The sequence below is a fragment of the Macaca nemestrina genome, chromosome 17 (genome assembly GCF_043159975.1).
Source record: "Macaca nemestrina isolate mMacNem1 chromosome 17, mMacNem.hap1, whole genome shotgun sequence".
Lineage (NCBI taxonomy): Eukaryota > Metazoa > Chordata > Mammalia > Primates > Cercopithecidae > Macaca > Macaca nemestrina.
In genome coordinates, this window is record NC_092141.1 from 65,593,315 (window position 1) to 65,621,241 (window position 27,927).

The 27,927-nt window shown below is 54.3% G+C and overlaps 1 protein-coding gene across 9 annotated transcripts in view; it reads right to left on the reverse strand.

Annotated features, from left to right (window-relative positions):
* The window catches only part of LOC105472133 (zinc finger protein 385C), a 68,554-nt gene that overhangs the window by 21,845 nt on the left and 18,782 nt on the right, over positions 1 to 27,927 (reverse strand). For 8 of the 9 annotated variants that reach the window (XM_011725122.2, XM_071083134.1, XM_071083132.1 and 5 more), the window contains exon 2: positions 15,108 to 15,359. In XM_011725122.2, coding sequence (XP_011723424.1) covers positions 15,108 to 15,357 — 250 coding nt within the window. In that variant the 5' untranslated portion in view covers positions 15,358 to 15,359. Of the gene's footprint in view, positions 1 to 4,602; positions 7,523 to 15,107; positions 15,360 to 27,927 lie in introns of those variants that run through there. The other variant, XR_011615842.1, reaches the window with a different exon arrangement.

The following is a 27,927-nucleotide window of genomic DNA, read 5'->3' on the forward strand; positions in this document are numbered from 1 at the left end:
TCAGGTTTCATAAGCAGTAAGTCGCTGAGGCTGAATCAGAACCCATGTCCTCCTGACCCCAAAGGCTGTACTGAGACCCTGGTCTGTACCATCTCTCTCCCTTCAGCTGCCTAGCCTTGGTCCAGTTCAGGCCCTCACGGTATCACCTGGATCATTGCAGCTGCCTCGGTCTCTGCATGGTCATTTCCCCCAGACTCATCCCTCACCCAACAGTCAGAGACAGCAAGCTCACACACAGATCCAACTGTGTCACTCTCTGGCTTCCACCTCTTTACTGATATCCCACTGCCTAAGTCTACACACCTCACCACAAGCCAACAAGGCCCTCCCCAGGCTCTGAATGCTTCTGTTAATAGAGCCTCCCGCCACTCCTGTCTGCCCAATCAATTCTGAAGGCTTGCATTCCCAGTGGACACCAAGCTGTTACTTTGTCCCTGTCTTCATCCTCTGAGCCTAGAATTCCCTCTCCCTCCTCTTTTCTTACTAATTCCCACTCATTGCCTGAGGGCAGCTCAGGTATCCCTTCTGCCATGCTGATCCCTACAACCTGGGCTGGCAGCCATCCTCTGGTTCCCCACAGCTCCCTATGCACGAGTCTTCATGACACAATATGGTGAATACAGGGATTCTCTATATATCTCCGCACTGAGTTCATAGAAGCCAAGACCATGTTTGTTCATTTTCATATCTCTAAGTCCCTGTCTGGGGCTGGGCACACAGATACCTCTCAGTAAAAGTTGGTTGTTTAAAAGAATGAAAGGGCCAGGCATGGTGGCTCACACTGTAATCCCAGCACTTTGGGAAGCCGAGGTGGGAGGATCTTTTGAGCCCAGGAGTTCCAGACCAGCCTGGGCAACATAAGGAGACCCTGTCTTTACAAATAAAATGTTTTTAAAAAATTAGCGGGGCATGGTGGTATATGCCTGTAGTCCCAGCTACTCAGGAGGGAAGATCACTTGAGCCTAGGAGTTCAAGGCTATCATGAGCTATGATCATGCCACTGCACTACAGCCTGGGCAACATTGTGAGACGCTGTCTCAAAATAAATAAATAGATAAAATTTTAAAATAAAAATAAAAATATGGGAGGCCAAGGCAGGTGGATCACTTGAGCTCAGGAGTTCAAGACTAGCCTGGGCAACACAGCAATACCCCATCTCCAAAAGATAAATAAATAAAAATTTAAAAATAAAATAAAAATAGAAAACAATGCCAACACATTAAAAAGGAATGAATGGATTCATTTTGGCCACCTGAAAGAACTCGTTTCTGAGATTGTCAATTAGATGATCTTTTTTCTCTCTTTTTTTTTTTTTTTTTTTTGAGACGGAGTTTCACTTTGTCACCCAGGCTAGAGTGCAGTGGTGCAATCTCAGCTCACTGCAACCTCCAACTCCTGGGTTCAAGCAATTATCTTGCCTCAGCCTCCCAAGTAACTGGGATTATAGGCACGTGCCACCGCGCCCAGCTTTTTTTTTTTTTTGAGACGGAGTCTTGCTCTGTCGCCCAGGCTGGAGTGCAGTGGCGTGATCTCAGCTCACTGCAAACTCCGCCTCCTAGGTTCACGCCATTCTCCTGCCTCAGCCTCCCAAGTAGCTGGGACTACAGGCGCCCGTCACCACACCCGGCTAATTTTTTGTATTTTTAGTAGAGACAGGGTTTCACCGGGTTAGCCAGGATGGTCTCGATCTCCTGACCTCGTGATCTGCCTGCTTTGGCCTCCCAAAGTGCTGGGATTACAGGCGTGAGCCACCGCGCCCAGCCCCGGCTAATTTTTTTTTAATTTTTAGTAGAGACGGGGTTTCACCGTATTGGCCAGGCTGGTCTCAAACTCCCGACCTCAATGATTTGCCCATCTCAGCCTCCCAAAGTGCTCGGATTACAGGTGCCTGGACCAATTAGACGATCTTAAGCTCTGAGACTGCAGTAACTGTCTTTGTCCACTTAACACGTATACCAGTGCCCTGTGTGGAACCAGCACATAGTAGGTGGGTAAAGCAAGGGCAGATGAGGAGAGTTCCAGGACCAGCTGGTTCGGTGTAAGGAAAGACTGCCAGATGCAAGTAAAACTCATTGGCCCTCTTCCTTGGGACTTCTTTTTTTTTTTTTTCCCAGACAGAGTCTCACCCTGTCACCCAGGCTGGAATGCAGTGGCACAATCTCAGCTCACTGCAACCTCTGCCTCCCCGGTTCAAGCGATTCTCCTGCCTCAGCCTGGGCACCACACCACTCCATCCAGCTACCTTCCTGGCCTGTCTAGACAGAACTCTTGATCTGTCCTTACAAATATGCTACTTTTGGCTCGATGTGGTGGCTCACACCTATAATCCTAGCATTTTTGGGAGGCTGAGGCAGGAGGACTGCTTGAGCCCATGAGTTTGAGACCAGCCTGGGCAACATAGGGAGACCCTGTCTTTACCAAAAAAAAAAAAGAAAAGAAAAAAGAAAAAAAATTAGCTGGGCATGGTGGCATATACCTGTAGCCCCAGCTACGCAGGAAGCTGAGGCAGGAGGATTACTTGAGCCCGAGAGTTTGAGACTGCAGTGAGCTGTGATCACATCACTGCACTCCAGCCATCCTGGGTGACACAGCAAGACCCTGTCTCTAAAAACAAAAACAAAAGCAAATATGCCCCTCTCCCAGTCATCTTTGTCTCAGGAAATGAAATCCATCCTTCTTCCTAGGTGCCTTGGCCAGAAACCTGCCCTTCAATCCCTGCTCTCTTCCACATCCAGAACCCGCTCCATCCACAGGTCCTGTTGATTCCCCCTCCAAAATCCACTTCTAACTTGTCCCTTCTCTCCACACCACTGCCTGGCGGCCTTGTCCAGGCCACCTTTATCTTTTGCCTGGACGAATGCAGTTGCTTCCTGATTGCATGCTGGGTTTCTACTCTTAACCTCTCTTAACCAGAGGGGAGCTTTAAAAATATATACCACTTTAGTGAGCCGAGATCATGCCAGCCTGGGAGACAGAGCAAGACTTCATCTCAAAAATTTATATATATATTGCTTTAGACCCTTCCACAACCACCCACTCCTCTAAGGCCAGTGCCAGAATTCCTTTGAGGTCTGCCAAATGCCCAGGGTTACTGACCTCTCTGGTGGCCACTTGTGTCTCCCTTCCTTTCTAGTAACACCACCCTTCTCTCTGGGTTCATCCAGAGTGCCAGGTTCCCATCCCTCGGGTCCTTTGCCCATGCTGTCCCTTCTTCCAGAATGTTCCCAGCTGCCCTCCCAATGCTTTAGCTGGCCTGTTTCATTTCCCCTTTGGCCTTAGCTTAACCATCGATTCCCAGGAAGTCCCTTCTTTTTTGTCATTGCTCCCTGTTTATTCTCTCCATTGCATGCTCCACAGATTACAAATCTCTGCTTCTATCTGTGTAGTTCTCTTGCTTCATCCTCTCTCCACCCTCCTTCTCATGCACATTCCCTGAAGGCAGGAAAGGTAACTAACTTCTTCATGTCTGAATCCAGAGACAGGTACAGTGCCTGACACCCAGCAAGTGCACCACACAATTGGGCAGTGAATAAGAAAGAGCAGGTGCCCAGGCAGAGAGGGAAGTGGAGCCAGCCCTTGGGCACCTGTTGGGTGATTAAAACAGCTACCTTTGACATTCTTTCCTCCCAAGATCCTGTGATTCTATGACCTTGCCTAGCCCACTACACACAGGATCTTAGAACGGGGGCAGAGGGGTGCAAGAGCAAGGTAATGCCCTTCTGGAAGTTTGTCAGATCCTTTCCATGTACCTCGAAGCTGCCTATCCTGCCCATTCTGCAGAACAAAAGGGCAGGTAGGTAGAGCCCAGAAAGATGGAGATTCTAAAACGGCTCTGTCCAACAGAGCAGCCACTGGCCACTGCAGCTGTTGTAAATGCAGCTGTTTAAATTACTTAGAATTAAATAAAACATTAGCGTTCAGCTCACACCAGGCACTTTTCAAGTGCTTAGTAGCCAATGTGGCTAGTGGCTATTGCATTGGACAGCACATTTCCATCATCCCAGAAAGTTCTATTGGACAGAGCTGCTCTAAACAGGTCAAATTCCATTAACATTCTCCCCACCTCAACCTCAAGGAACCAGGCTGGGTGGAGTGAGGGGTAAACAAAACTCCATGGGTCCAGTTGTGACCAAGGCTGACCAGGGGGGCACACTTGTTGCAGACCCAGGTCTCCTCTCACCTCTTTCCACACCCTGACCAGCCAGATGGGAGCAGGAACAACTTGACAAGGGCCCCTCGGCATGTAAGCCTCAAACAGTACTCATGTGGCCCCAGGATGTGGGTCCCGAGCCTCCTCCCCAGGCTCCTGGGGACCCATTGCTTTGGGACCCCACTAACAGGAGTCCAGCTCTCAGCAGAGTACGGCCGGGCGCCCCCTGCTCTGGCAGCCCTGGTGAGAAGGGGCTCCCCTGCACCCCGTCTCACCCATCCTCCCGGGGGCTGGGACGGGGAGGGCTGGGGAACTTCCTCTGGGGGGCGCGTGGTGACAGAGCCCTCGGTGGGCCCCGCAGAGGCACCGAGCCTCCGCCCGCCCGTCCCGCCCGCTCCGAGAGGGGGCGCCCAGCCCGGACCGGCGCCCCCGCCCCGTCCGCTAGCACTCACGGAGACACAGGAACCACCATCTTGGGCGGTGGACGCTCTGGCCGCGGTCTCCTTGGGCTCCACGGAGCGACAGCAGCCACTAGCGGCAACGGGGGCGAAGAGGCGCCAGCAGCCGGCGCCCGCCGGGGTCGCGGGCAGGGCGGGCGGCGTCCCCGGGCTCACCTGGCCGCGCCCACCTGCCGCGCCTCCCGCCCAGCTCGCTCAGCCCGGCCCCGGCCCCACCCCCCGGCCCCTGCCGCCGCACGCGCCGCAGCAGGAGCCACTGAGGCTAGACCGCAAGCAGCGCGGTGCCGGGGTTCATTCGGTCCGCGCATGTATCCGGGGTTCCTCGAGGGGCTCACAGCCGTAAGAGACAGACAGGTAGAGCGCCGTGGAGGCTGCAAAGTGCTCTGAGAGTTTAGAAGCAAGTGCTTTGGGATCACCAAGGAGCGGGCGATCAGCTGAAGGTCTGCAGTGAGGGTCAATTAGCGTTCGCAGCATTCTGGGTAGGTGAACTATTACTAGGGGAAGGGCACTCCAGGCCGTGGGATGGCAGAGCAAAGATCTCCTCTGGAAGTTGACAGGTCGCTGCAGGTTCATGAAGAATTGGGGTGGGTGGGGGCAGTGCCTGATGCTGGATGGCTCTAGGGGAATGCTGGGGATTTGGACCTTCCCACCTGATGGGGAGCCTCCTTCGGAGGAGTTGGAACTGGGAAGCTCATTGTTTTAGCCTAGTGAGTTATTTGCAGTGGGGTTGACAGAGTGGGGAAGAGGGAGGGAGGTTGGAGTGACCTTTTTCTAGAACTCTGATACACAGCCGACCCTCATCCCTGTCTGCGTTACCCTGAGAGGTGAATTGAGGAGGTTCCCTGCAGGAGGAATGTGCTGTTGTGGCACCCCAACCCTCCCAGACGTGGAGATGTGGAGTCCAGAGGCCTGGGATGGAGCTCCAGTTATATTTAACTCTGAGGCCTTGGACAGGACACTTAGCTATGAGCCTGTTTCTCATCTGTAAAGCGGGAATTACAACCCGGGGAGGAGGCTAGGACAGGACAGAAATGGGTCTGAAGACCAAATGCGGTGCTGGGTGTGGAGGCCATTCAGCGAGGGGGCTGGACTGCTGCTGTGGGTCAAGGGAATGTCAAGAGAATGACCCAGTCTCCCTTCCAGACAGCACCAAGTCACCCAGAAATGCCTTCCAGTCCCCTCACAATTGGGTACACTGCTCTTCTGCAAAAGGCCTAGGGTGCATGTTGATTTGAGGTCTCAGCCCTACCAGTGGCTGCTGGGAACTCCTCCGCCCCAGCATCCTCCATGCAGCACTGCTCTGTGCCACCCACCGTCTGCCTCTGACATTCACTGTGAACCCCAGCCCCAGGGCTGCTGGGATGGTGCGCGAGTCACATGCACACACACGTGTGGCCGCCTGACTCCTGGCTACACTCAAATGAAGGGAGCCACAGCCCCCACAGCTGCCCCCGAATGGCACCACACAGCCCTCAGGTCAAGAATTCTGCACCCCAAAAGGGTCAGGTTGGGGGTAGGTCTTCTTGGATAGCATTTTGCTGCAGAACAGCCACCTAAGTGTCTTGGAGCAGCCATGGCTCATTAGCCAACTGCCTCAAGAGGGTGGGGTGTGGTCAGAGGCATGAGCAAGCCAGACCGAGTACAGGAGAAGAGGCTGCCCCCAAAGGTCCAACCGAGGCTGGGGCAGGGCACAGAGCAGAAATCTTATGAAATAACATCACCCTGGCTGCCACCAAGGGACAAGATCTGGGAAAGCCACATCCTGCTATTTTGCCATAATGGGAAAAGACAGACAGACACACACACACACGAGCACAGAGACACACAACCTGAGGCCCATATCACCCATGGATAGTGGCAGGTATAGACATCAAGGCACATACATACATACTTCCCCCCACAGTTAGACCATGTATTCCATCTACACATGAGATGCATATACATATGGAGGTGGTACTGATGCCAAGATACACAGATACCCATGCTGGCCGGGAGGCAAAGGCAGGCACACTGGCCACACAAGAGCATGCATGCATACACAGATGGGCACAAGCAACAAAGACATACCTGTGTATACATATACCCAGAGAGACAGATGCACATGAATGTGCAGACCCCTACAAATGCAGATATAGACCAAGGACAGCAGTGGGCACACAGCAGCACACACCTTCACAAAGATAGATGCATGTACACAAAGAGCCATATGCAGATGCAGAGACCGGTGTGCACACACACTCCCCTTACAAAATTAAATGCATTGGACTTAAAAGAGCATATCTCCAAACAGAGTCTCTCTCCCACTCCTTCTCCCACCCCCCTACCCCTAAGTCATGGGGCAGACGATAGGGTCCTCCCAGAGGCACATGCCTGCACACAGCACATCTCAAATAATCACACTGCCATTTCTATCATGGATAAAACCCAAACTCTGCGAAGAATATGGGAGTCCAGGGAGAGAGAGCCAAAGTGAGGAGTGAGAGGTTGAGCCAAGACATACTGCATGCCCACTCCCACCGTGGCCAGGGGCTTCCTCCCCACATTCTCCAGAGTCCCTGAGCCACTTCTGGGTCATCTAGCACTCAGGATGTGCAGACTCCCCTAAGCTGGAGGAAGACTCCAAAGCCCAGTCACAACAGAAACTCTGCCCCCAGTCCCACTGCCTCCAGCCCTTTGCCCCCAATGAAAGGGTTCCCCCAAACAGCCTTTGATGGGTGATGGCTGTCTCCCTCAAAAAAGGCCAGGCAACCCTCTGTGTGGAGAGGTGAGCTGGCAGACCATGGATAAAGACCGGGAGGGGGGCACTGGTGTGGACCCCAGTGCAGTGGCCGGATCTCAGGGAGGAGGCACCCTGATTACCATCTCCCTCTGTCTGCTTCTCTCTCTTTCTCTGCTGCAGTAACAGCTCCCTCTTCACTCCCCTCGGACGTCTCCTGCTCCCCTGGCCCCTCAGAGGCGGTTAAAGGTGAGGTCTGATACAAGGAACCTTTGACACGGGCTCCTGAACAGGCATCTGCCCAGATGTCCAGCACCCCTGTTTCCTGCAGGGTGGACCTCCAGCTCCCCACCATTCCTGCCCCTCCTTTCACCTTTGTTCTCGGCCAGAGTGGGGGCTTCCCTGCCCAGCCCTGAACCTGGGAAAAGGGTTGAGAGTAACTGGCTACTGGTGTCTCTGACAGACAACTTTTGGGGGCCAACTATAGCCGGAAAGGATTGGGCTGGGGAGAGGGGAGAGGACCACCCTCACCTAAGCCCTCTCCCCACTTCCCAGCCCAGGTGTCCTCAGCACTCACCCAAGAGCATTCTCTGCCTTTGGAGACACCGCAGAGCGCAGAACGAGGAGCAAATGAAACCCAGCCAGAGTGACAGAGGGAAGGGGGGGATGTGAGGGACAGGAGGGGAGGGCGCGAGGGAGGGACTCCTGGTTCTGCCTGGAAAGCAGCGTCGTTCCAGGGCCCTGTCTCTCTTTGCCAGGAAGGAGCTGCCCATTCTCTGGTTTCCCCCATCCCAACCGCAGGTAGAAAGAACAGGGCATGCTTATCCCCCAGGGGAGAAGTATGGGGGCAAATGTGCAGACCAAGAACTGGGGGAGGGTATCAGGGAGCATCCCTCAGCCCCCACTCCCGGAGGATTCCCTTGCCTGGGGCCTCTTACACTGAAGCAAAGGGTTGGAAGGGCTGACTTTGTCCACAGGGACCTCCAGGGAAGGAGGAGCTGCTGGCCCTGCTCTGCCTGCTGGATGGCTCTTGCCGTCCTCTTGCCTCAGGACTTGCTGCAGGAGCCCGTTCTTCTGCCCAGCCTCACTCATCCTCTCCTCACCATCCCCTTATGTTTAACTGCTGTTGCTGAAGAGGAAACTGAGCATCAGAGAGGTGTTGCCACTTTATCAAAGAGCATTGGCCATGTGGGGGTTGGGGAATGGGGATCCAGGTGTCTTGCCACTGTTAGTCTACCACCTGGACCCCTGGATCTGTTACCTGGGCAATGCCAGGAAGGAGAGGAGGGAGTTCATCTGATCCACTGGAACTTCTTTTTTTTTGAAACAGAATTTCGCTCTGTCATCCAGGCTGGAGTGCAGTGGCAAGATCTAGGCTCACTGTAACCTCTGCCTCCCGGGTTCAAGCGATTCTCCTGCCTCAACCTCCAGAGTAGCTGGGATTACAGGTGCCCGCCACCACGCCCAGCTAACTTTTGTATTTTTAGTAGAGAGGTTTCATCATGTTGGCTAGGGTGATCTCGCACTCCTGACCTCAAATGATCCACCTGCCTTGGCCTCCCAAAGTGTTAGGATTACAGGTGTGAGCCACAGCACCCGGCCTGATCCACTAGAACTCCTGACACCCCTCCCCTGCCCACCCCAAATCCCCCAGCCCGGTCCTTCTCCCCTCCATTCACTCCTTCCTCTCCCTCTTCTTCCTAAAAGCTGGCTCTTTACTGACCTGAGCACCTGGTGGCTGGGAGGGGGTGGAGTGGGGGAAGGAGGCAGCCAGCCCACAGCTGGATCCAGTCCTGCATTCCAAACCCAGGTTCCAATGCTAGCCCCCCACCCCCTCAGCATCCTGTCTCCACCAGACAATAACCTGTAATCTCTGGAGCAGCCAACACTCGAACCACAAAGAAGATCTGGGAGGGGTTGGCTGCAGCAGCTCCTGAAAACAGGTTTGTTAGGAAGGGGCTCTGCGGGGAGGACTTGTTTGTGTGGGGAGAGGAAGGAAACTCAAACCCAGAGCTAATTAACCCACCCAGAGACAGACAGAATCTTTGTCTTCTTCCAGGGCAGGGATCTGAGCTAAGCCCCCTAATTCTCTACCCAGACAGCCTTGCTTTTCCTGGTGGTCCTGGGGGAGGGGGATACCAATGGTCAGGATCACACCTGGGGGAGGGGGATATGATGACATTCAGGAAGAGTGTGGGGCACTTCTGTCACCTGCCACCAAGCGAGAATAGCAGCAGGAGGCAGAGGCAGGTCAGACTGCAAGAAGAACTTCTCAGTGGCCTTGGGGGAGCACCGTTTCTTTGCAGCATGCACCCAAAGGCCTCAGTATGTGTGTGGGAGGCCGTGACTGGGGAGGAAACGGCAACCCAGGGAGATACTGAAGGATGGGGGACAGGCTGGAGGGCTTCCAGGGCCTCCTGATGGGACTGAAATTAATCCATCTGCAGGGAGTGGGGGTGAGAAGCTCATCAAGCCAGTGACTCAGGCATGACTTGAGCTCAAGGTCTTTGATCTCTGGCGCCCAGGATGCAGCCAGAGGCTTCTGCAGTCAAAGACTTGGAGAGGGGATGGAGGGACCGATTCGAACAGGAGCTAGGGGAGGTCTGAGGGCGCAGAATAGGGTAGCCTAGCTTTGGCCTGCCACTCTGACCACTACCCCTCTCCCGCTGGAAGGCACAGGGACATGTGTTATAGCTGCAGCCATCTTGGCCCTGAAATCCATTATAGTCTGACTCAATCTCTGCTTTCCTGCCCCCCATACTGTCTACCGTGCAGTCCCTGACTAAGGTTCTTCTGGTCATTTCAGCAAGCCAGAGCTTAAGTCATTTCAGAAATGCCCTCCTGTCCCCTCCTGTGTCATGTTGCAATGGATGCCATGGGGCAGGCCCACTCTGAATTGGATGACTGGGTTCTTTCTACCAAGAGACAAGGGAGGGGCTGGTTGGCTTTAAGAAGCTACTCTCTCCGTCCCTAGCCAGATGGCTGGCATCTTCCCATTCTTCAGTTGAGCACACCAAGGGACAGGGCACAGGAATGGCCATAGGTCCCGAGCATTTGTGGAATCATCTGCTGGGACAGCCTGCCCTCTGGGTCATACTCCTCCCCGCTCTCAAACATGGCTCAGTTGCTCCTAATATATTCTGTTCTCCTCAGGAGGGCGTCAGATAAGAGTGTGAGATAGAATTTAGAGTCAGAAACCTGGGGCTGGGTGCAGTAGCTCACGCCTGTAATCCCAGCACTTTGGGAGGCTGAGGTGGGAGGATTGCTTGGGGCCAAGAGTTTGAGACCAGCCTGGGCAACATAGCGAGACCTTGTGATATGGTTTGGCTGTGTCCCCATCCGAATCTCATCTTGAATTGTAGCTCCCATAATTCCTTCATGTTGTGGGAGGGATCCAGTGGGAGATGATTGAATAATGGGGGCAGTTTCCCCCATACCGTTCTCGTGGTACTGAGTAAGTCTCATGAGATCTGATGGGTTAATTAGGGGAAACCCCTTTCACTTGGCTGTCATTCTTCTCTTGTCTGCCACCATGTGATACGTGCCTTTCACCCTCCATCATGACTGTGAGGCCTCCCCAGCCATGTGGAACTGTGAGTCCATTAAAACCCTTTCTTTTGTAAACGGTCCAGTCTCTGGTATGTCTTTATCAGCAGCGTGAAAATGGACTAATACACCCTGTCTCTACAAAAATTTTTTAAAATAACAAAAAACTTAGCCAGGCATGGTGGTGCATGCCTGTAGTCCCAGCTACTTAGAAGGCCGAGGGAGGACTCCTTGAGCCCAGGAGGTGGAGGATGCAGTGAGCTACGATTGTGCCAGGCACTCCAGCCTGAGCAACAGAACAAGACGTCTCAATAAACAAAACAAAACAAAATAGAGTCTGAAACCTAAGACCCAAACCCAACTGTGTGGCCTTGGGTGTTACTTAATCTCCCTGAACCCCACTCTCCCAGTTTATAAAGTGAGACTGAATGTCATCATCTGTGCCTAGGGTGGCTGGGTGAGGAGGGAATGCCATGCTGCAGGTGCAAGTGCTTTGTTCAGCTCCTAAGCAGATCCTCTGTGTGGGGCTGGGGTTAGGTCGTTGCTTCTTGCCCAGCTGTCCCCCGATGCCCTGTGCCGGCTCAACATCTGTATCAGAGGTTAGTGCGAGGGGACAGCAAACCTCTGTCTCTTTGCAGATGTCAGATAATCACTTAAAGTTATTTAGGGGTGTGTGTGTGTCTGTGTGTGATGGTCCTTAGGGTCATGGAGTTCAGCCTTCTTCTGGGGAAGGTCCCTGTACCACACCTCCATTGGGAGGAGAGGCAAGGGGGGTGAAAGAAGGCTCAAGATGCATTCCTGAAGAATGAAAGAGGCCAGGCACAGTGGCTCAGGCCTGTAATCCCAGCACTTTGGGAGGCCGAGGCAGGCGGATCACCTGAGGTTGGGAGTTTGAGACCAGCCTGGCTAATATAGTGAAACTCCGTCTCTACTAAAAACACAATATTAGCCGGGTATGGTGGCAGGTGCCTGTAATCCCAGCTACTAGAGAGGCTGAGGCAGGAGAATTGCTTGAACCTGGGAAGTGGAGGTTGCAATGAGCTGGGATCCCACCACTGCACTCCAGCCTGGGCGACAGAGTGAGACTCAGTCTCAAAAAAAAAAAAAAGAAGAATGAAAGGGTCTCTTGGGTAGGAGACAGATGGGGGGTGGGCAGGGTAAGTCAGGGCAGTGCTTGGAGGAGGGAGATGAAGTGTGGGTTCCTGCTGCTTCCTCCTCCTGTGCCCCTCCAAGGTATTCAGGGCTCACTCAGAGCTGGGAGTGAGAATTCCAGGAGCCAGATGCTGCTGAAGAAGGAGGCCTCTGACTGAGACCTTGGCGAGGAGGCTCAGAGAGGGGAGAACCACCCCCAGGCTCCCTCCCACAGATGGCCTCGGGGGATGTGAGCAGGAGAGGGTCCCTGCCTTACTGCCTGTGACTGCCTGTCACTGTGGAAGCCTCCAGCCCTGCAGGCCCCTAATCAAAGTGACAGCTCCCACGGAAAAGTGCCCCTCCTGGCTGCCACAGGCCTGAGACCTCGTGTCTCAATCTGGCATGGCGCCCCGGACACTGAGTGCCTAGGACCAAGGCAGCACATTCAACACTGCCCACACTTAGCCTCGGCCTCCCTGGAATGGCTGTGGCTCTCTGCATTTTCCCCAGGGAGCCTCCGCCCGGGAGCTCCACCCTAAGGACTCTGCTCTGTGGAGAGGGGCACACCGGCCTAGTCCCCACCTGGGCAGAGCTGGAAGAGGCATCCAGGGCAGCTGAGGGTCCCAACATGCTTCCCCTCACCCTGCCCCCTGCCTCAGGGGCAGTTGCTGGCATCTTTTTTTTATTCTTTTTTGTGATGGAGTCTCTATCACCCAGGCTAGAGTGCAGTGGCATGATCTCAGCTCACTGCAATGTCTGCCTCCCAGGTTCAAGTGATTCTCTTGCTTCAGCCTCCCGAGTAGCTGGGACTACAGGTACCCCACAACCACGCCTGGCTACTTTTTGTATTTTTAGTAGAGATGGGGTTTCACCATGTTGGCCATGGGCTTGCAGGCCTCAGTGCCTTTGCTCCAGCTGCTTCCCTGCCTGGGATCCTCTCTTTGTCTCCAGTAGCCACCATCAATGTCACTTCCTGTGTCAATTTACCTCTCCCTCCTCTGACTTCTTTTTTTTTTTTTTTTTTGAGACAGGGTCTCCCTCTGTTGCCCAGGCTGGAGTGCAATGGTGCGATCTCAGCTCACTGCAACCTCCACCTCCTGGGCTCAAGCAATTCTTGTGCCTCAGCCTCCTGAATAGCGGGGACTACAAGTACCCACCATCACAGCAGGCTAATATTTTGTTTTTTTTAGTAGATGAGGTTTTGCCATGTTGCCCAGGTTGGTCTCGAACACCTGAACTCAGGCAATCTGCCCACTTTGGGCTCCCAAAGTGTTGGGATTACAGGCATGAGCCACTGCACCTGGACCCTCCTCTGACTTATTGAGGCACCCTGAATCCACCTCTAGGAAGCCTGTTATTATTTTGGAACAAACTCATCTGCATGTGTAGTTATTTAGATAGCTTTTCCCTGACAGGAAGATATGATGTCTTTTAAAAATGTGAATCTCCCAAAAGCAGATTACACCTAGTAGGTGGTCAATATATATTTGGTGAATTAATGAGTTACTTTTTTTTTCTTTTCTTTTCTTTTTTTTTTTTTTTTTGAGACAGGGTCTTGCTCTGTTGCCCAGGCTGGAGTACAGTGCCACAATCTCGGCTCACTGCAACCTCCACCTCTTGGGTTCAAGTGATTCGTCTGCCTCAGCCTCCCAAGTAGCTGGGACTACAGGTGTGTGCCACCATACCCGGCTAATTTTTGTATTTTTAGTAGAAATGTTGGCCAGGCTGGTCTCAAACTCCTGGCCTTAAGTAATCCACTTGCCTCAGCCCCTCAAAGTGCTAGGATTAGAGGGATGAGCCACCATGACCAGCCAATGAGTGACTTTCAAATCCAGACAGACACATACGCTCCAGAAACACCCATCAGTCAGATACTCTCTTGCTCAGAGTCATGCCTTTGGTGTCCAGCCTGAAATGCTTGGGTGGGGAGAAGCTGGTCCCAGTCACCAGAGCATCCTGGCTTTGCTTATGCCGTGACCTCTGCCTGTAATACCCCTACTCCCGTCATCCATGTTCGGAGGCTCAGCCTCCTCTTCCTTCACGAGACTTTCCTGGTGTCCCCAGGGACTGTAGTTTTGCCTTTGTGCCCTGAGGGTGTGTCCCATGTGGCAACCACAACCCTCATCTCTTTTCACCTCTGTCTCCACCCAAAAGACCCACTCAATCTTGGGGAGGGTGGTAAGCAGAGAGATTGGATCTTACTTATCTCCGGCCTACAGGCCTACAGGAGTGTGTGTGTGTGGAGCGAGAGACAAAGTAGGTGCCCCATGAATATCACCAAAAGAGAAGACAGCCCTCAAGAGGGTGTCTGAGGTCAGAGTGTAGCCTCCAGCAAACCTGCCAACCTGGGCTGCAAGGTAGGTTTCTGTTGGCCTCCCCCAGGAGCCAGGGGTAAGTTCCCACCTTTCCCACCTCCCTACACTGGGCCTGGATGTGAATCTGTTTGCTCTGCCAACAGCAGCCTGGCCGGTTCTTACTTTCCCTATGGCCCCTGTGCACCTGTCAGCTAGAATCACCCTCATGGAGGCATTCACCCATTTCCCCCAGAAATCTGCCTTGCAGCCAGCTGCCCCTTCCAAGCTCATAGCCAAACCTCTGCAAAGTCACCCCAGCTAGGGAGAAGCAGAAATCCTGGCAGGGAATCCAAAGGAAGAGGGGCCTCCCCCTTGTCCCTGGGTTGGAGTGCTGTGTACCTTGCTGACCTTGGCCTTCAGAGACCACAGACCTGAGCTGGAGCCTGGGACCCCCACCCCGCAGATGAGGCCCTTGTCTGAAAGCCTGTGGCTACCAGGAGGCTCCAGGCTAGAGAAGGGCTGCTTAGGAGTCCTGATCCCAAAAGATCCCACAGGGAGAATCCCCAGAAACAAAGACCCAAGAGGCGGCCTAAGGACCCACAGACTCCGAGAGGTCCCACAGAAGGGCTGTCCAGATGCAGAATAAAACTTACTGGCATCAAGGGGGCTTCAGACCCTAAGACCTCACTGAGGGCACCGCAGACACAAAGACCCCCATGGAGGGAGGCCACAGACGCAGAGCCCCTCAGAGGGGCCCAGACAGAGATCCTCCCCAAACCAAATTTGTGGGAGCAGCGCTCCTCCACACTGACCTGGCCCTGAGGGGCTCTTCCCCAAGCTGAGCTGCCGAAGCCGCCTCTGGTGGGCCCGCCCCCCACAGTGCACCTGGGCCTGGGCCGCCGAGTTCAGCTGGATGTTGCAGACATCACAGAGCGTGTACGATGGCCGCTTTCTTTCTCGCTTGGGCTTAGGTGGTTCTGGGGGCCGAGGGGGGCACTCAGCAGCTCCAGATACAGGCGGCTCCTTCTCAGCCGGTGGGGGTGGGCTCAGTGGCCGCTTCATACCTGAGTGGATGGAGAAGGAGATGAATGAATGCCAAATGGTTGTGAATACTTAGAGGGAGCAGGAGGGGCTCAAGACCGGGAGACGCAGAGCTCTGTGTCCTCTGTATCCCTCTATAGTGCCCCAGCCCGAGGATGGTGGAAGGTTGCATAATGGAGTCTATTTCAAGCAAAGCAGCATTAAAACTTGGGACTCTTGGAGGTGGCTCACGCCTGTAATCCCAGCACTTTGGGAGGCTGAGGTGGGTGAATCACCTGAGGTCAAGAGTTCCAGACCAGCCTGACCAACATGGTGAAACCTGTCTCTACTAAAAGTACATAATTGGGCCGGGCACGGTGGCTCAAGCCTGTAATCCCAGCACTTTGGGAGGCCGAGACGGGTGGATCACGAGGTCAGGAGATCGAGACCATCCTGGCTAACACGGTGAAACCCCGTCTCTACTAAGAAATACAAAAAACTAGCCGGGCGAGGTGGCGGGCACCTGTAGTCCCAGCTACTTGGGAGGCTGAGGCCGGAGAATGGCGTGAACCCGGAAGGCGGAGCTTGCAGTGAGCTGAGATCCGGCCACTGCACTCCAGCCTGGGCTACAGAGTGAGACTCCATCTCAAAAAAAAAAAAAAAAAAAAGTACATAATTAGCTGGGCGTGTTGGCACATGCCTGTAGTCCCAGCTACTCAGGAGACTTATGCAGGAGAATCATTTGAACCCCGGAGGTGGAGGTTGCAGTGAGCCAAGATCGGGCGTCATTGCACTCCAGCCTGCACAACAAGAGCGAAACTCCGGTTCAGAAACAAACAACAACAACAACAAAAACTTGGGACTTTTTGGAAGGGTGTCCAACATGTCTACACACGGGGAGGCCAAGACACCTGGGGATTCAGAACATGGCTGCAGAACATAACTCAGAGAGGGGGACTGGGGTCTTGAAGGAAAGGTGGGCACTGAGGGAGAGGCAGCGGCAAGGCCAGCTGAGTCACATTTGAGGAAGCGAGAGTCCTGTTCTCAGCTCCACAGCAAGCGCTGGCAATCCTGTGACAGCCAGGCACGTGGTGCTTACTGGAGACACAGCAAACACCAGCCAAAAACACAACCTTCCTTTGCCCTGCACCCAGCAGGGTGACATTCACAAATGGTGACAGTGTGTGAAGCCATCCCAACCCCTGCTCCACGTGGCTCCAGATGCCCCCTGCTGTCTTGGCTACTGAGGCCAAGGCAACAGTTGGTGGTTTCGGTAGAGACCTGAGCTCTGCTGCCTCGGTCTGCTAAACACAGCACCCCCCGGCCCCCGCCCGCCTTCGCCCCGCCCCCCAACGTGCGCGCAGACACACACACACACACACACACGCACACACACGCGCACACACTTTTTCTCTCTCTCTCCTGGACCCTCAAGTCCAGGTCCCCATCTCCCATAGACAGTCTTTCCTTTCCAAGTCACTTCTCTGAAACTTGCCCTGCCTAACTTGTCCGCCTCTAACGATTTCTATTCTGGGGCTGCTCCGTGAATTTTGCCTTCTCTCGGAAATCTTCGCACACGCTTCCTGCCTCTGCTTCAGATGGGGGCTTCCTTTTTTTTTTTTTTTTTTTTAATTTATTATTTTTTTATTTTTTTGAGACGGAGTCTCGCTCTGTCGCCCAGGCTGGAGTGCAGTGGCCGGATCTCAGCTCACTGCAAGCTCTGCCTCCCGGGTGCCATTCTCCTGCCTCAGCTTCCCGAGTGGCTGGGACTACAGGCGCCCGCCACCTCGCCCGGGTAGTTTTTTGTATTTTTTAGTAGAGACGGGGTTTCACCGTGTTAGCCAGGATGGTCTCTATCTCCTGACCTCGTGATCCGCCTGTCTCGGCCTCCCAAAGTGCTGGGATTACAGGCTTGAGCCACCGCGCCCGGCCGGGGCTTCCTTTTTTTTTCTTTTTTTTTTTTTTTTGAGACAGAATCTCACACTGTCACCCAGGCTGGAGTACTGTGGCGCGATCTTGGCTCACTACAACCTCCGCCTCCCGGGTGTAAGTGATTCTCCTACCTCAGCCTCCTGAGTAGCTGGGACTACAGGCACGCGCCACCACACCTGGCTAATTTTTGAATTTTTAGTGGAGACGGGGTTTCACAATGTTGGCCAGGATGGTCTCAATCTCTTGACTTCGTGGTGCGCCCACCTCGGCCTCCCAAAGTGCTGGGATTACAGGTGTGAGCCACCGGTGCCTGGCCAATCAGCTGTTATTAATACATAGTGTGTCTGTCTCTTACAGCTTGTGAGTGAAGTCTGTCACCCTGTGTGTCTGTCATGAGGTACCTGGGTCACTACAAATGTCTCTGTTACCCCATTGTTTGTTAGGGTGAATCTCTGTCACTTACACTGTGTGCATGTCACAGTGTAGCTGTGCCATGGTGTGGGTGTCGTTGTGCCCAGACCATGAAATGAGACTGTCACTGAACATCTGAGACTATGTGATACGGGTTGAGATGTGTCCCCCAAAATTCAATATGTTGACATCCTAATCTCCAGCACTTCAGAATACGACCGTATTTGGAAATAGGGTCGTTGCAGATGCTATTAAGATGAGGCCAGACTGGTATAGGGTGGGCCCCTAGACCAATGTACATGACTGGTGTCCTTATAAAAAGGTGAAATTGATGAGGTGCAGTGGCTCATGCCTGTAATCCCAGCACTTTGGGAGGCCGAGGCGGGTGGATCACAAGGTCAGGAGTTCAAGACCAGCCTGGCCAACATGGTGAAACCCTGTCTCCACTAAAAATACAAAAAAATTAGCCAGGCACGGTTGTGGGCGCCTGTAATCCCAGGTACTTGGGAGGCTGAGGCAAGAGAATTGCTTGAACCTGGGAGGTGGAGGTTGCAGTGAGCCGAGATCGTGCCACTGCACTCCAGCCTGGGTGACAGAGCGAGACTCTGCCTCAGAAAAAAAAAAAGGCAGGGTCTTGCTCTGTCGCCCAGGCTGAAGTGGAGCGGTGTGATCATAGCTCACTGTTACCTCAAACACTTGGGCTCAATAGATCCTCCAGCCTCGGGCTCCTAAAGTGCTGGGATCACAGGTATGATCCACCACACCCAGCCTTGCTGACACATATTGATCTTGGACTTTGAGGATCCAGAACTGAGACAATAAACTTCTATTGTTTAAGTGCCACCCAGCCTGTGGCACTTTGTTATGGGAGCCCTAGCAAATTAACGTGCCATAGATCTGACCCTGGTGTGGTCATAAATGCTTGGTGATTTGAGGTTCCAAACCCTGCTGCTACGTGTTGTGGCTGGGCAGCAGTCCCAGAGATAGCCTCCAGGTGGCGCAGCAAACATCCAGTGGGAAGGTAGGTGAAGACTCAGTACCCTCTGGGCAGGACAGACCCCAGCCCCTACACTCCAGAATCAATGCAGCTGTCTCCTGGAGCCACACCACAGGTCCAGGGTACAGCTCTTCCCACAGAGGGCACACTGGAGGTCACTGCCATTGTGAGAGGGCCCCCATTGCTGCATGGAGCCCCCCACTAATATTTTGCACCTTCTCACCTCTAGATGGAGGTCATCACAGTGACTCCCCTGCCTCTCCATGTCCTCCCCAACCCTCCCAGCAGGAGGAGGCAGGAAGGAGGTCTTAGGTGCAAGTGTTGGTCGGGGGAGAGGTCTCATTCCCTGGGTGGAGGCTTCAGAGGAATGAGATTTTCCTGGCCATGCCAAGGAGAGCTCCCTGCCCCGCCAGCATGGGGACAAGGGTATTTTGAAATCTCCGTGCAATTTATGACAGGCGGGCCGGGGACATGGCCCAAGAGGGCAAATATCTGCCACGCAGCTGATTAAACCTCTGTGATATATAGCCTCTGGGCTCACGGGGCCGCCTGGATTCCAGGCTAATTGTGTTCCCCCCAGCCAGGCTCCTGGGCCTGCCGCAGCCTGCCCCGCCTGACCCAGCCTTCCCAGCTGTCCCCTTAGGAGCCACCCTGCCCCAGCTAAGCTAGGGGAGCCCGGTCATAAAGTGTGGAGAGGTGGGCAGTGATGGGAGCACACAGGTCTGCCTAACCCTGCCCTGAGCATCGACAGCTCAACATCCCCAACCCTGGCCCCTACTCAGAGCCAGCATGACCCACCCTAGCAGGACCTACACTTGGACAGGGCCTAGTCCACATGCTGCCTTAAGCAGATGGGGAAACTGAGTCCCAAAGCAGGGCAGTGGACTTGCTTCAAAGCAAATGGAAAGATGATGCAAGAGCTGATTATAGAGGCTTCCCTGTCTTTTTCTTCACCTCCCAGCTGCTCACGTCACCTCTTCTTTATGAAGTAACAACCCCATTTATTGAGGGCTTACTGTGGGCCAGGTGCTTGACAAAAAGGGTCTTTTTTCTTTTTGCGAGGGGATGGGGTTTGACTGTGTTGCCCAGGCTCCAGGCTGGCCTCAAACTCATAGGGCTCAAGTGAACCTCCTGCCCCAGCCTCCCAAGTAGCTGGGATTACTGGTATGTACCACCATGCCCAGGCAGGATCTCTCTTAAACTTCACAGTTCCATGAGATGAGCACCATTATTAACCTGTTATCCCAGCGCATAGATTAGAGAACAGGCTTTGGGAGGTTCTGTGGCTGGACCTAGACCTATACTTGTCTGACTCAAAGCCCAAGTCCCTACCCACTGCCCCATCCCACCTCTCCTTAAAGCCTGCCAAGCCCTGACCTGAACTGATGGTTAGGGAGGGGGCCACAGATTGAGAGAAGGGCTTTGGGGAGGGGCAGGGCTGTGCAGCCCCTATCAGGCCCAGTGCCTGGCAGAGAGGGGCTACACCCTGGGTAGAAAGAGTCAAAGAGGTGGGGAGGAAGGACAAGGGGAAAGCAGAGAAAAAGAGCGTGTATGTACCCATCTGTCTGTCTGTCTCTCTGGGATTTCTATAGGAAGCTGGCTAAATCTCCCTCTGTTCCCTGTCTTCCCTGAGAGATGGGCTGAGGCTGCTGCAGAGAGGGCAGGGGTTGGGCCCTGGGAGGGAGCCACCCATTTGGAGGCAGGCTCACACCACCTGCACTGGAGAGCTGTGTAGCCCAGGTTCTGTCTGTCTGTCTGCCTGTCTGCCTGTGTGTCTGTCAATGTGGAGCTGAGGGGTGGGGTGGGGGGAGCACTCAGGCAGGGCTCTGGGGTCCCATCTCCACCACTTCTGGCTGAGTGACCAGTGCCTATGAGGTCCCTGGGTTTCCATGGGGTCCTTGGCCACCATGAGGTGATGAGATTCCCTGGCTGTCCATCCAGAGAGGGCTCAGTGAAGGGGACTGTGGAGGCCAGAAAACAGGCAGCGGACGGTTGTTTCTGCTGCAGCCTGGGAAAGGAATCCTCCAGAAAAGCCTGCTTCTCCTAAAGAGGTATTCGGAGAGGAAGTTTGGAGGCCTGTCCCCAGCCTTTGGCAGAGCATGACAGGCTCCCTCCTCAAACCCTTAACAAGCCCAGTTACCCTCTGGCATTTTCCTCCATGTCAGCCAACAGCCACCTTCCCACCTCCCCAGCCTACTTCCCAGACCAGGCCAGGCTGGCTGGCCAGCCAAACTTGGGCCAGACCCTGCCTCGCTGGGCTTTGGTTTCCTGTCTTTAAAGAGAGGGGGCCAGGCACGGTGGCTCATGCCTGTAATCCCAGCACTTTGGGAGGCCAAAGTGGGTGGATCACCTGAGGTTGGGAGTTCCAGACCAGCCTCGCCAACATGGTGAAACCCCATCTCTACTAAAGATACAAAAATTAGCCGGCGTGGTCACGAGCACCTGTAATCCCAACTACTTGGGAGGCTGAGGCGAGAGAATTGCTTGAACCCGGGAGGCGGCGGTTGCAGTGAGCTGAGATCGCGCCACTGCACTCCCGCCCCAGCGACAGAGTGAGACTCCGTCTCAAAAAAAAACAAATAAATAAGTGAAAAATAATAGGCTGGATGCAGTGGCTCATGCCTGTAATCCCAGCACTTTGGGAGGCCGAGGCAGGTGGATCACCTGAGGTCAGGAGTTTGAGACCAGCCTGGCAAACACAGCAAAACCCCATCTCTCCTAAAGCTACAAAAATTAGCTGGGTGTGGTGGCAGGTGCTTGTGATCCCAGCTACTCGGAAGGCTGAGGCAAAAAAATCACTTGAACCCAGGAGGCGGAGGTTGCAGTCAGCCGAGATTGTGCCACCGCACTCCAGCCTGTGCGACAGAGTGAGACTCCATATCAAAAAAAATAAAAAATAAAATAAAATAAGTAAGAGAGGGGATTGGGCACCTAGGTCCTTTGCAGGCTGAATTGCAGTGGCCACACAGAGCAGCTGCTGCTTAGGTGGAAGGCAGTGGAGGTCAAGGTATATGATTCTGCCTTAGCCTGGGAGAAAGGCAGGGTGGGTGCGCCTGGTGGCAAATGCCTGTTACCCCTGGGACACAACAGAAAGAACGCCTACGTGAATCCTCAGAACAATCCTGCGAGGTTTGACATATGAGGCAACTGAGGCTCAGCATCACAAAGAGAGGCAAGTAGGTAGGGAAAGGTCTCCTCCATTCTATGAGGCAAGGGCAGGGGGTGAGGACCCTGGCAGCCCCCATCTCATTCATGGGGTCACAGGCAGGAGTGTGGGATCCTGGCCCTCCCCACCAGCCCAGCTGCAGAGAGAAGCACCTGGAGGAAGAGAAACCTCATCTGTTCCTGTCCTAGCAGACTGCAAGCCCTCCTGGGCCTGGGTAGCCACTGAGTGTCCCTGAGGGGCCATCACTGAGCATTTTGGCTTCTCCACCCTGCCACCTCCCCACTGCCCTCTCCCAGTGCTGAAAGAGAGGAAGGGGAAACAGCCCTCTTTAGTGGTGTGGCCACCACAGAGTGGCACCCATCCCACCTATTCTGGGTCACCCAGGGCCACACCCTGAGATCCCCTCAGAGGATCCAGAGGAGTCGAGTGACCTGTGCCAGCCCCCAGCGCATACAAACCTGCTTTGCCAGAACAGGAGGCCCGGGGGCTAGGCAATAGCTGGTCTAGGTGCCAGGTGAGGCGTTCCGCTGGACACACCCAAGGCAGCCATGTCTGTCTTCCCATCTGAAGTGGTGACAGAGGAAGCCTGTCACCTTCCCCTGGGGACTTCTGGGTGCTGGGGATTTCAGGAGTGAGCTGCTGAAAGCCAACACTCCAGCTCCAAAGAAGGGAGAGAGGGCACAGGAGGTGAAGGAGCAGGATGGTCCAGAGGTGAGGTCACTGTCCCCCACTGCCTCCCCTCCCTGGTCTGCTCTGTCCTCACCCCCAGTTGTCTGCATCCTCCAGAGGGCCTCAGTCCTCCTGACACCCCCAAAGACAGGGGCTGGCTCTGCTGGCCACTGAGACTCCCCCAAAGACCCCTCCCCTCAGGAAGGAAGTCCTTCTTGCTGTCTAACCTGCATCTCTCCTTGCAGGGTCCACAGTGGCAACACAGAGCAACTGCCTCTAAGGTGGGGTGGTTGTCTCCGTACCCCCTGTCCTTGCCTCTGCTGCCAGGCAAATCCCAGGAAATCTGACCTGTTGCCCTGATCACACTCAGCAGGCAGAGGAGACCCACCTGCCACATGCCCCCTCCTAGGAGCACCGGGGCTCAGGATCCTGGCACAGCCGGGGTTTATCTCCTGCCTGCTCTCCCTGCCCAATCCCATAGGACCCAGAAGGGGAGCTCCCTCAAACCCCACTCCCTGCCTCCCACTAGTCACCACGTCCAAGTCAGGGCAGGGGCCTGAGTCCTGGAAGCCAGAAGGAGGAGGGTTGAGAGTTGGGAGCTCCTGGGACTGTTCTTGAGTTGTGGGTGGGGGCAGAGTGCTCTGGCCAGGGGCTCCCCCTATACCCCTTGCTGAATATGAGACCTTCTGCACGTTGGGGGCAGGAAGGGGCGGGACAGGAAGGCCTCCAATGACTGTGAATGAGATGGAGGGTGGGGGAACAGGATTACTCTTTGCACCCAGCAAAAGATCATTGTTGCTCTTCCCTCCCCCGCCCCTTCCCTTCTATTCCATCTCAGTATTGATAGGGGTGGATCAACTTTTGGATTCTCTAAACTTCTTAAGGAAAGTCGGTGGGTTATTTGGTCGAGCCCCCTGTCTCCGGAGAATGGTCCCTCCTTAGGGTGGGTGGAAGTAGAGGGGAAGTCTCACCCTCTCTCCCTCCCTCCCCCTAATGGGAGCTGGAAGTCCTTCCTGCCATCACCCTTGCTGTCCTCCTCGCAACCTCAGTTTCCGGTTAAGTTGCGGTTCTCTCCCGGTCACCAGGCGAGCAGGGTCTCCGCCGCTGCCCCCAGCCCTGCAGAGCCACCTACGCGCTGAGCACGCGGCGGGCCCCCTCCCGCCGGCTCTGCCCCCACAGCGCGTGGGTCCGTGATGGGCGGCGGGGAGTGAGGGCCCGAGTCCCGCGCCCGCGCCTACCTGGAGAGCGCTCCGGACAAACCCGGCTGCGTCCAGCCTCTCGCGGCCACCCGGGGCGGTCCTGAGTCGCAGCTCCCGGCCCCGCGCGTCCCGGGACAGCCGCCGCGTCTCCGAGCCCGCCCCCGGGCGGCCCGACGGGAGCAGGTGCCAGGAGTCGCGCCGCCCCGGCCAGCCCAGGAGAGCCTTGGCGGGAGAGGGGCTCAGCGGTGGGGCTCCCCGGGTGAGAGGAAGAGAGGGGAGATTCAGAGGCCCTCCTGGCTGAAGAGCTGGGCCCACGGGTGAGTATCCCGCCCACGCCTGGCTGACCAGGCCCAGCGTACCTGAAGGCTCCCCAGGGATCCCAGAGCTCAGGGAAGGGGACCCCAAACTGGCTGCCTTCCCCTACCCCCTGCCAGCACCCCCTTCCGCCCCTCCGGCAAGCTGGCCCCTCTTTTGGGAGGAAACTCAGGGAGTGGGAGGAAGTTGACATTCATGGACCACCTGCTGGGTGCCAGGGGGATCACATTCAAACCTCAGAATCACTCTGCCCAGAGCGGTGCAGTTCCCCATTTTACAGACCAGGAAATGAAAGACTGGGGACCTAGGTGGGCGCAATGGCTCACGCCTGTAATCCAAGCACTTTGGGAGGTCGAGGCGGGCGGATCACTTGAGGTCAGGAGTTCGAGACCAGCGTGGCCAACATGGTGAAACCCTGACTCTACTAGAAATACAAAAATTAGCCGGGGGTAGTGGCATGCCTGTAATCCCAGCTACTCAGGAGGCTGAGGTGGGAGAATCGCTTGAACCTGGGAAGTGGAGGTTGCAGTGAGCCAAAATCACCCCACTGCACTCCAGCCTGGGCAAGAAAAGTGAAACTTCGTCTCAAAATAAATAAATAAATAAATAGCATAAAAAAAGATTGTGGACCTTAAGTAACTGGTCCAAAGTCACACAGGAAGTGGGCACCAAATGGGAGACTCCAGGCTGCTCCAAGGCACTGTCTCTGGAGGTCAGGGGAGACAGCCAGAGCCTGCTGGGGAGACTCCACCAGTGTGTGTGGCTGAGAGTCCTTTCTGATTCCTCCCAGGGGATCGGAGCACAGGGTCCAGCACACAGTAGGCACACACAGGGGCATGGAGCCAACCAGGGAGAGCAGGAGGCAGGGGCTGGTGACATGACCTCCAAGAGCACTGTCACCATTCTGTTATTGGAGAAGCAATAACAGAGCAAGAAAGAGCCAAGGAAAGTGGACAGAGAGGGCTCTTGCAGCCAAAGAAGAAGTGGTGGTACCGCTCACCTGCCTGGCACTGGGGCAAGCCTCCTGGGGACCAGGCCATGCAGAGAGGAGGCCCCATGGTGGGAGCCTCAGGGACGCCTCATCCACGGTGCCACCAAGTCTCCCAGCACTTCCTGGTCCACCCATCCACCAACTCACCACTGCCTTGGGCCTTGCCCTTGCTGCCCCCTCAGCCGGGAACATCCTTCTGACATTCACAGAGATATCTCCTTGTCACTCAGGCCCCAGCTCAAATGTTACCTCCCCAGGACCCCCTTTTCCCAGCTTCCTCACTCCTTGTCTCAGACCCAGTTTACCACCCTCTTAGTGTATCTCCCAGGTTGTAATTGTTTTGTTTGGATCCTGACCTGTCTCCCCCATGAGGGCAGGACCTTTATTTCCCAGCTATCCACAACACCAGTGCAAAGCTTATTGCATGCCTAATAAATGCTCAATAAGTAGTTGTTGAATGAATAATAAATGCATTTCCATTTTTAAGGTAAAGTCATATTAAATCGTACATTTTAAATGGGGAAATTGTATGGTATGCAATATTTCAATAAAACAGTTATTAAGGATTTTTTTTTTTTTTTTTTTTTTTGAGACGGAGTCTCGCTCTATCACCTGGGCTGGAGTGCAATGGTGCAATCTCAGCTCACTGCAACCTCTGTCTCCCAGGTTCAAGCGATATTCCTGCCTCAGTCTCCCAAGTAGCTGGGACTATAGGCGCATGCCACCAGGCTAGGCTAATTTTTGTATTTTTAGTAGAGACGGGGTTTCACCATGTTGGCCAGGATGGTCTTGATCTCCTGACCTCAATATCCACCCACCTCAGCCTCCCAAAGTGCTGGGATTACAGGCGTGAGCCACGGCGCCTGGCCAAAGATGTTTTTAAAAAGTAAATCCAAGGTGGGGAGGACAATCATGGTACACCATGTGTACCTCACTATCCCACAGCACACGCATCCTCTACTTAATCTAGTCACACTGCTCTCCATCACAGTCCACATCCTGTGGCTGTCCGTGGAGAACTGCAGTTGTTCAGACTTGGAAGGGATCTTAGAGGTCATCCTGTCCCTTTTGTAGCAGCTTTGACAAGGTATCCTCTGGCCTCTGCTTGAACATGCCAGTGACGGGGAGATCACTGCCTAACAAGATGGCCCATTCCATATGCTAACATTCATTAAAATGGGGGGTTGGAACCTGTTTCCCTATAATGCTTGCATACTGGTCCTAGATCTGCTGCCTGGTAACACAGAAAACATGCACTCCACCTTCCACAGCCAGAGAAACACAGCAGGCAGTTTCTTCCTAAAGGGGCTCTTCTCCCAGCTAAAGAGACCCATTTGCCACCGCTATTCTTCCCCTGACATGGCCACCTCCTCCAGGAAGCCTTTGAATATGTGCCTCCCCCTTGTATGTGCTCCCAGGGCACCTTTAATGAGACCCTAACACTGCCCTTATCACACTGTATTAATTAAACTGTCTCTCCCAAACCCTGCTTTGGTTACCCAACTATACTGAGGGCTCCTCCCCCAGGGTAATTCTGGGCCTTCATTCATTTCCTTTGCCTGCTACCTTGCATGGTGACCAACTGACCTGATCTAAACCACTTAATTAAAAATGCTGAATAAATGGTTTCCAGGTGTTTGGTTATCCCAAGAGTTTACATTCCTCTAAACTCTTTTAGGCTTTTGGTATCCTCCTTAGAACAGAAAAAGGGACAGCACAACATCCCCCAATCTCTGCCCTCCTCTGTGAATGCCGCCCGTCCCTCAGCTTTTCTTCAGCCTTGAACTAGCTCCACATAGAACTGAGGGTCCTTGAAACCCCCAGGTCTATTTTCACATGATGCACTGGTGAGTTCAGCCTCCCTATCCCAGCCCCCGAGTGAGTGGTGGTTTCCTGCACTGGGAGGCCCAGACCGTATGTCTGGGCTTGCTGGCTCTCCCATTCTGCTCAGGCTGTTGAGATCATTCAGCAGGACCACAGGTGCCAGCTTAGTGCCACCCACAAAGACGTGGCTTCACCTAGATACCTAGGAATAACACACCCCTAAACTCCAACCCCTCACGCAGGCAAAACACTGCCGTCTATTGTGGGCCTTCTGTGTGCCAGATCCTTCCCGTGCCCTTTCCCACTCATTTCGTCCCCCACTAACCCTGAAAGGTCGCTACTATTCTCCTGATTTTGAAGATAAAGAGGGGGAGGCTCTGGCCGGGGGCGGTGGCTCATGCCTGTAATCCCAGCACCTTGGGAGGATGAGGCCGGTGGATCACGAGGTCAGGAGATCGAGACCATCCTGGCTAACACAGTGAAACCCCGTCTCTACTAAAAATACAAAAAATTAGCCGGGCATGGTGGTGGGCGCCTGTAGTCCCAGCTACTCAGGAGGCTGAGGCAGGAGAATGATGTGAACCTGGGAGGCGGCGCTTGCAGTGAGCCAAGATCACACCACTGCACTCCAGCCTGGGCTACAAAGCGAGACTCTGTCTCAAAAAAATAAATAAAATAAAATAAAAAAAGAGGGGGAGGCTCTGAGAAGTTAACTTACCTGCCCAAGGTCACACAGCTGGAAAGGGCAGAGTGGATTTGAACCCCATTGGATGACTCCAAAGTCTAGGCTGTCTCTTTCCTTTATACCATGGTGCCTCTAAAGGCCTTATCCCAATATGCCCAGTAACTTTTTTCCTACCAAGTTGGGCTGAAGAGGAAGAACAAATGGAAAAATTCTTCCTGCTCATGGCAAGCTGGGGGTGCCAGGTGGTGCTGGCCCTCCCTGGTCCACCTTCCACTTGCTCAGTGAGGGATTCAGGCCCCTTAAATGTTGCCCTCCCCACTCCAGAAAATGACGCTTAGTCTAAATAAAGCCCCTGAGTCTCCAGTTTGACCATTCCAGCTCTCACTACTGGCCAGTCTCATCCACTGTCTCCTCTTCCTCTGT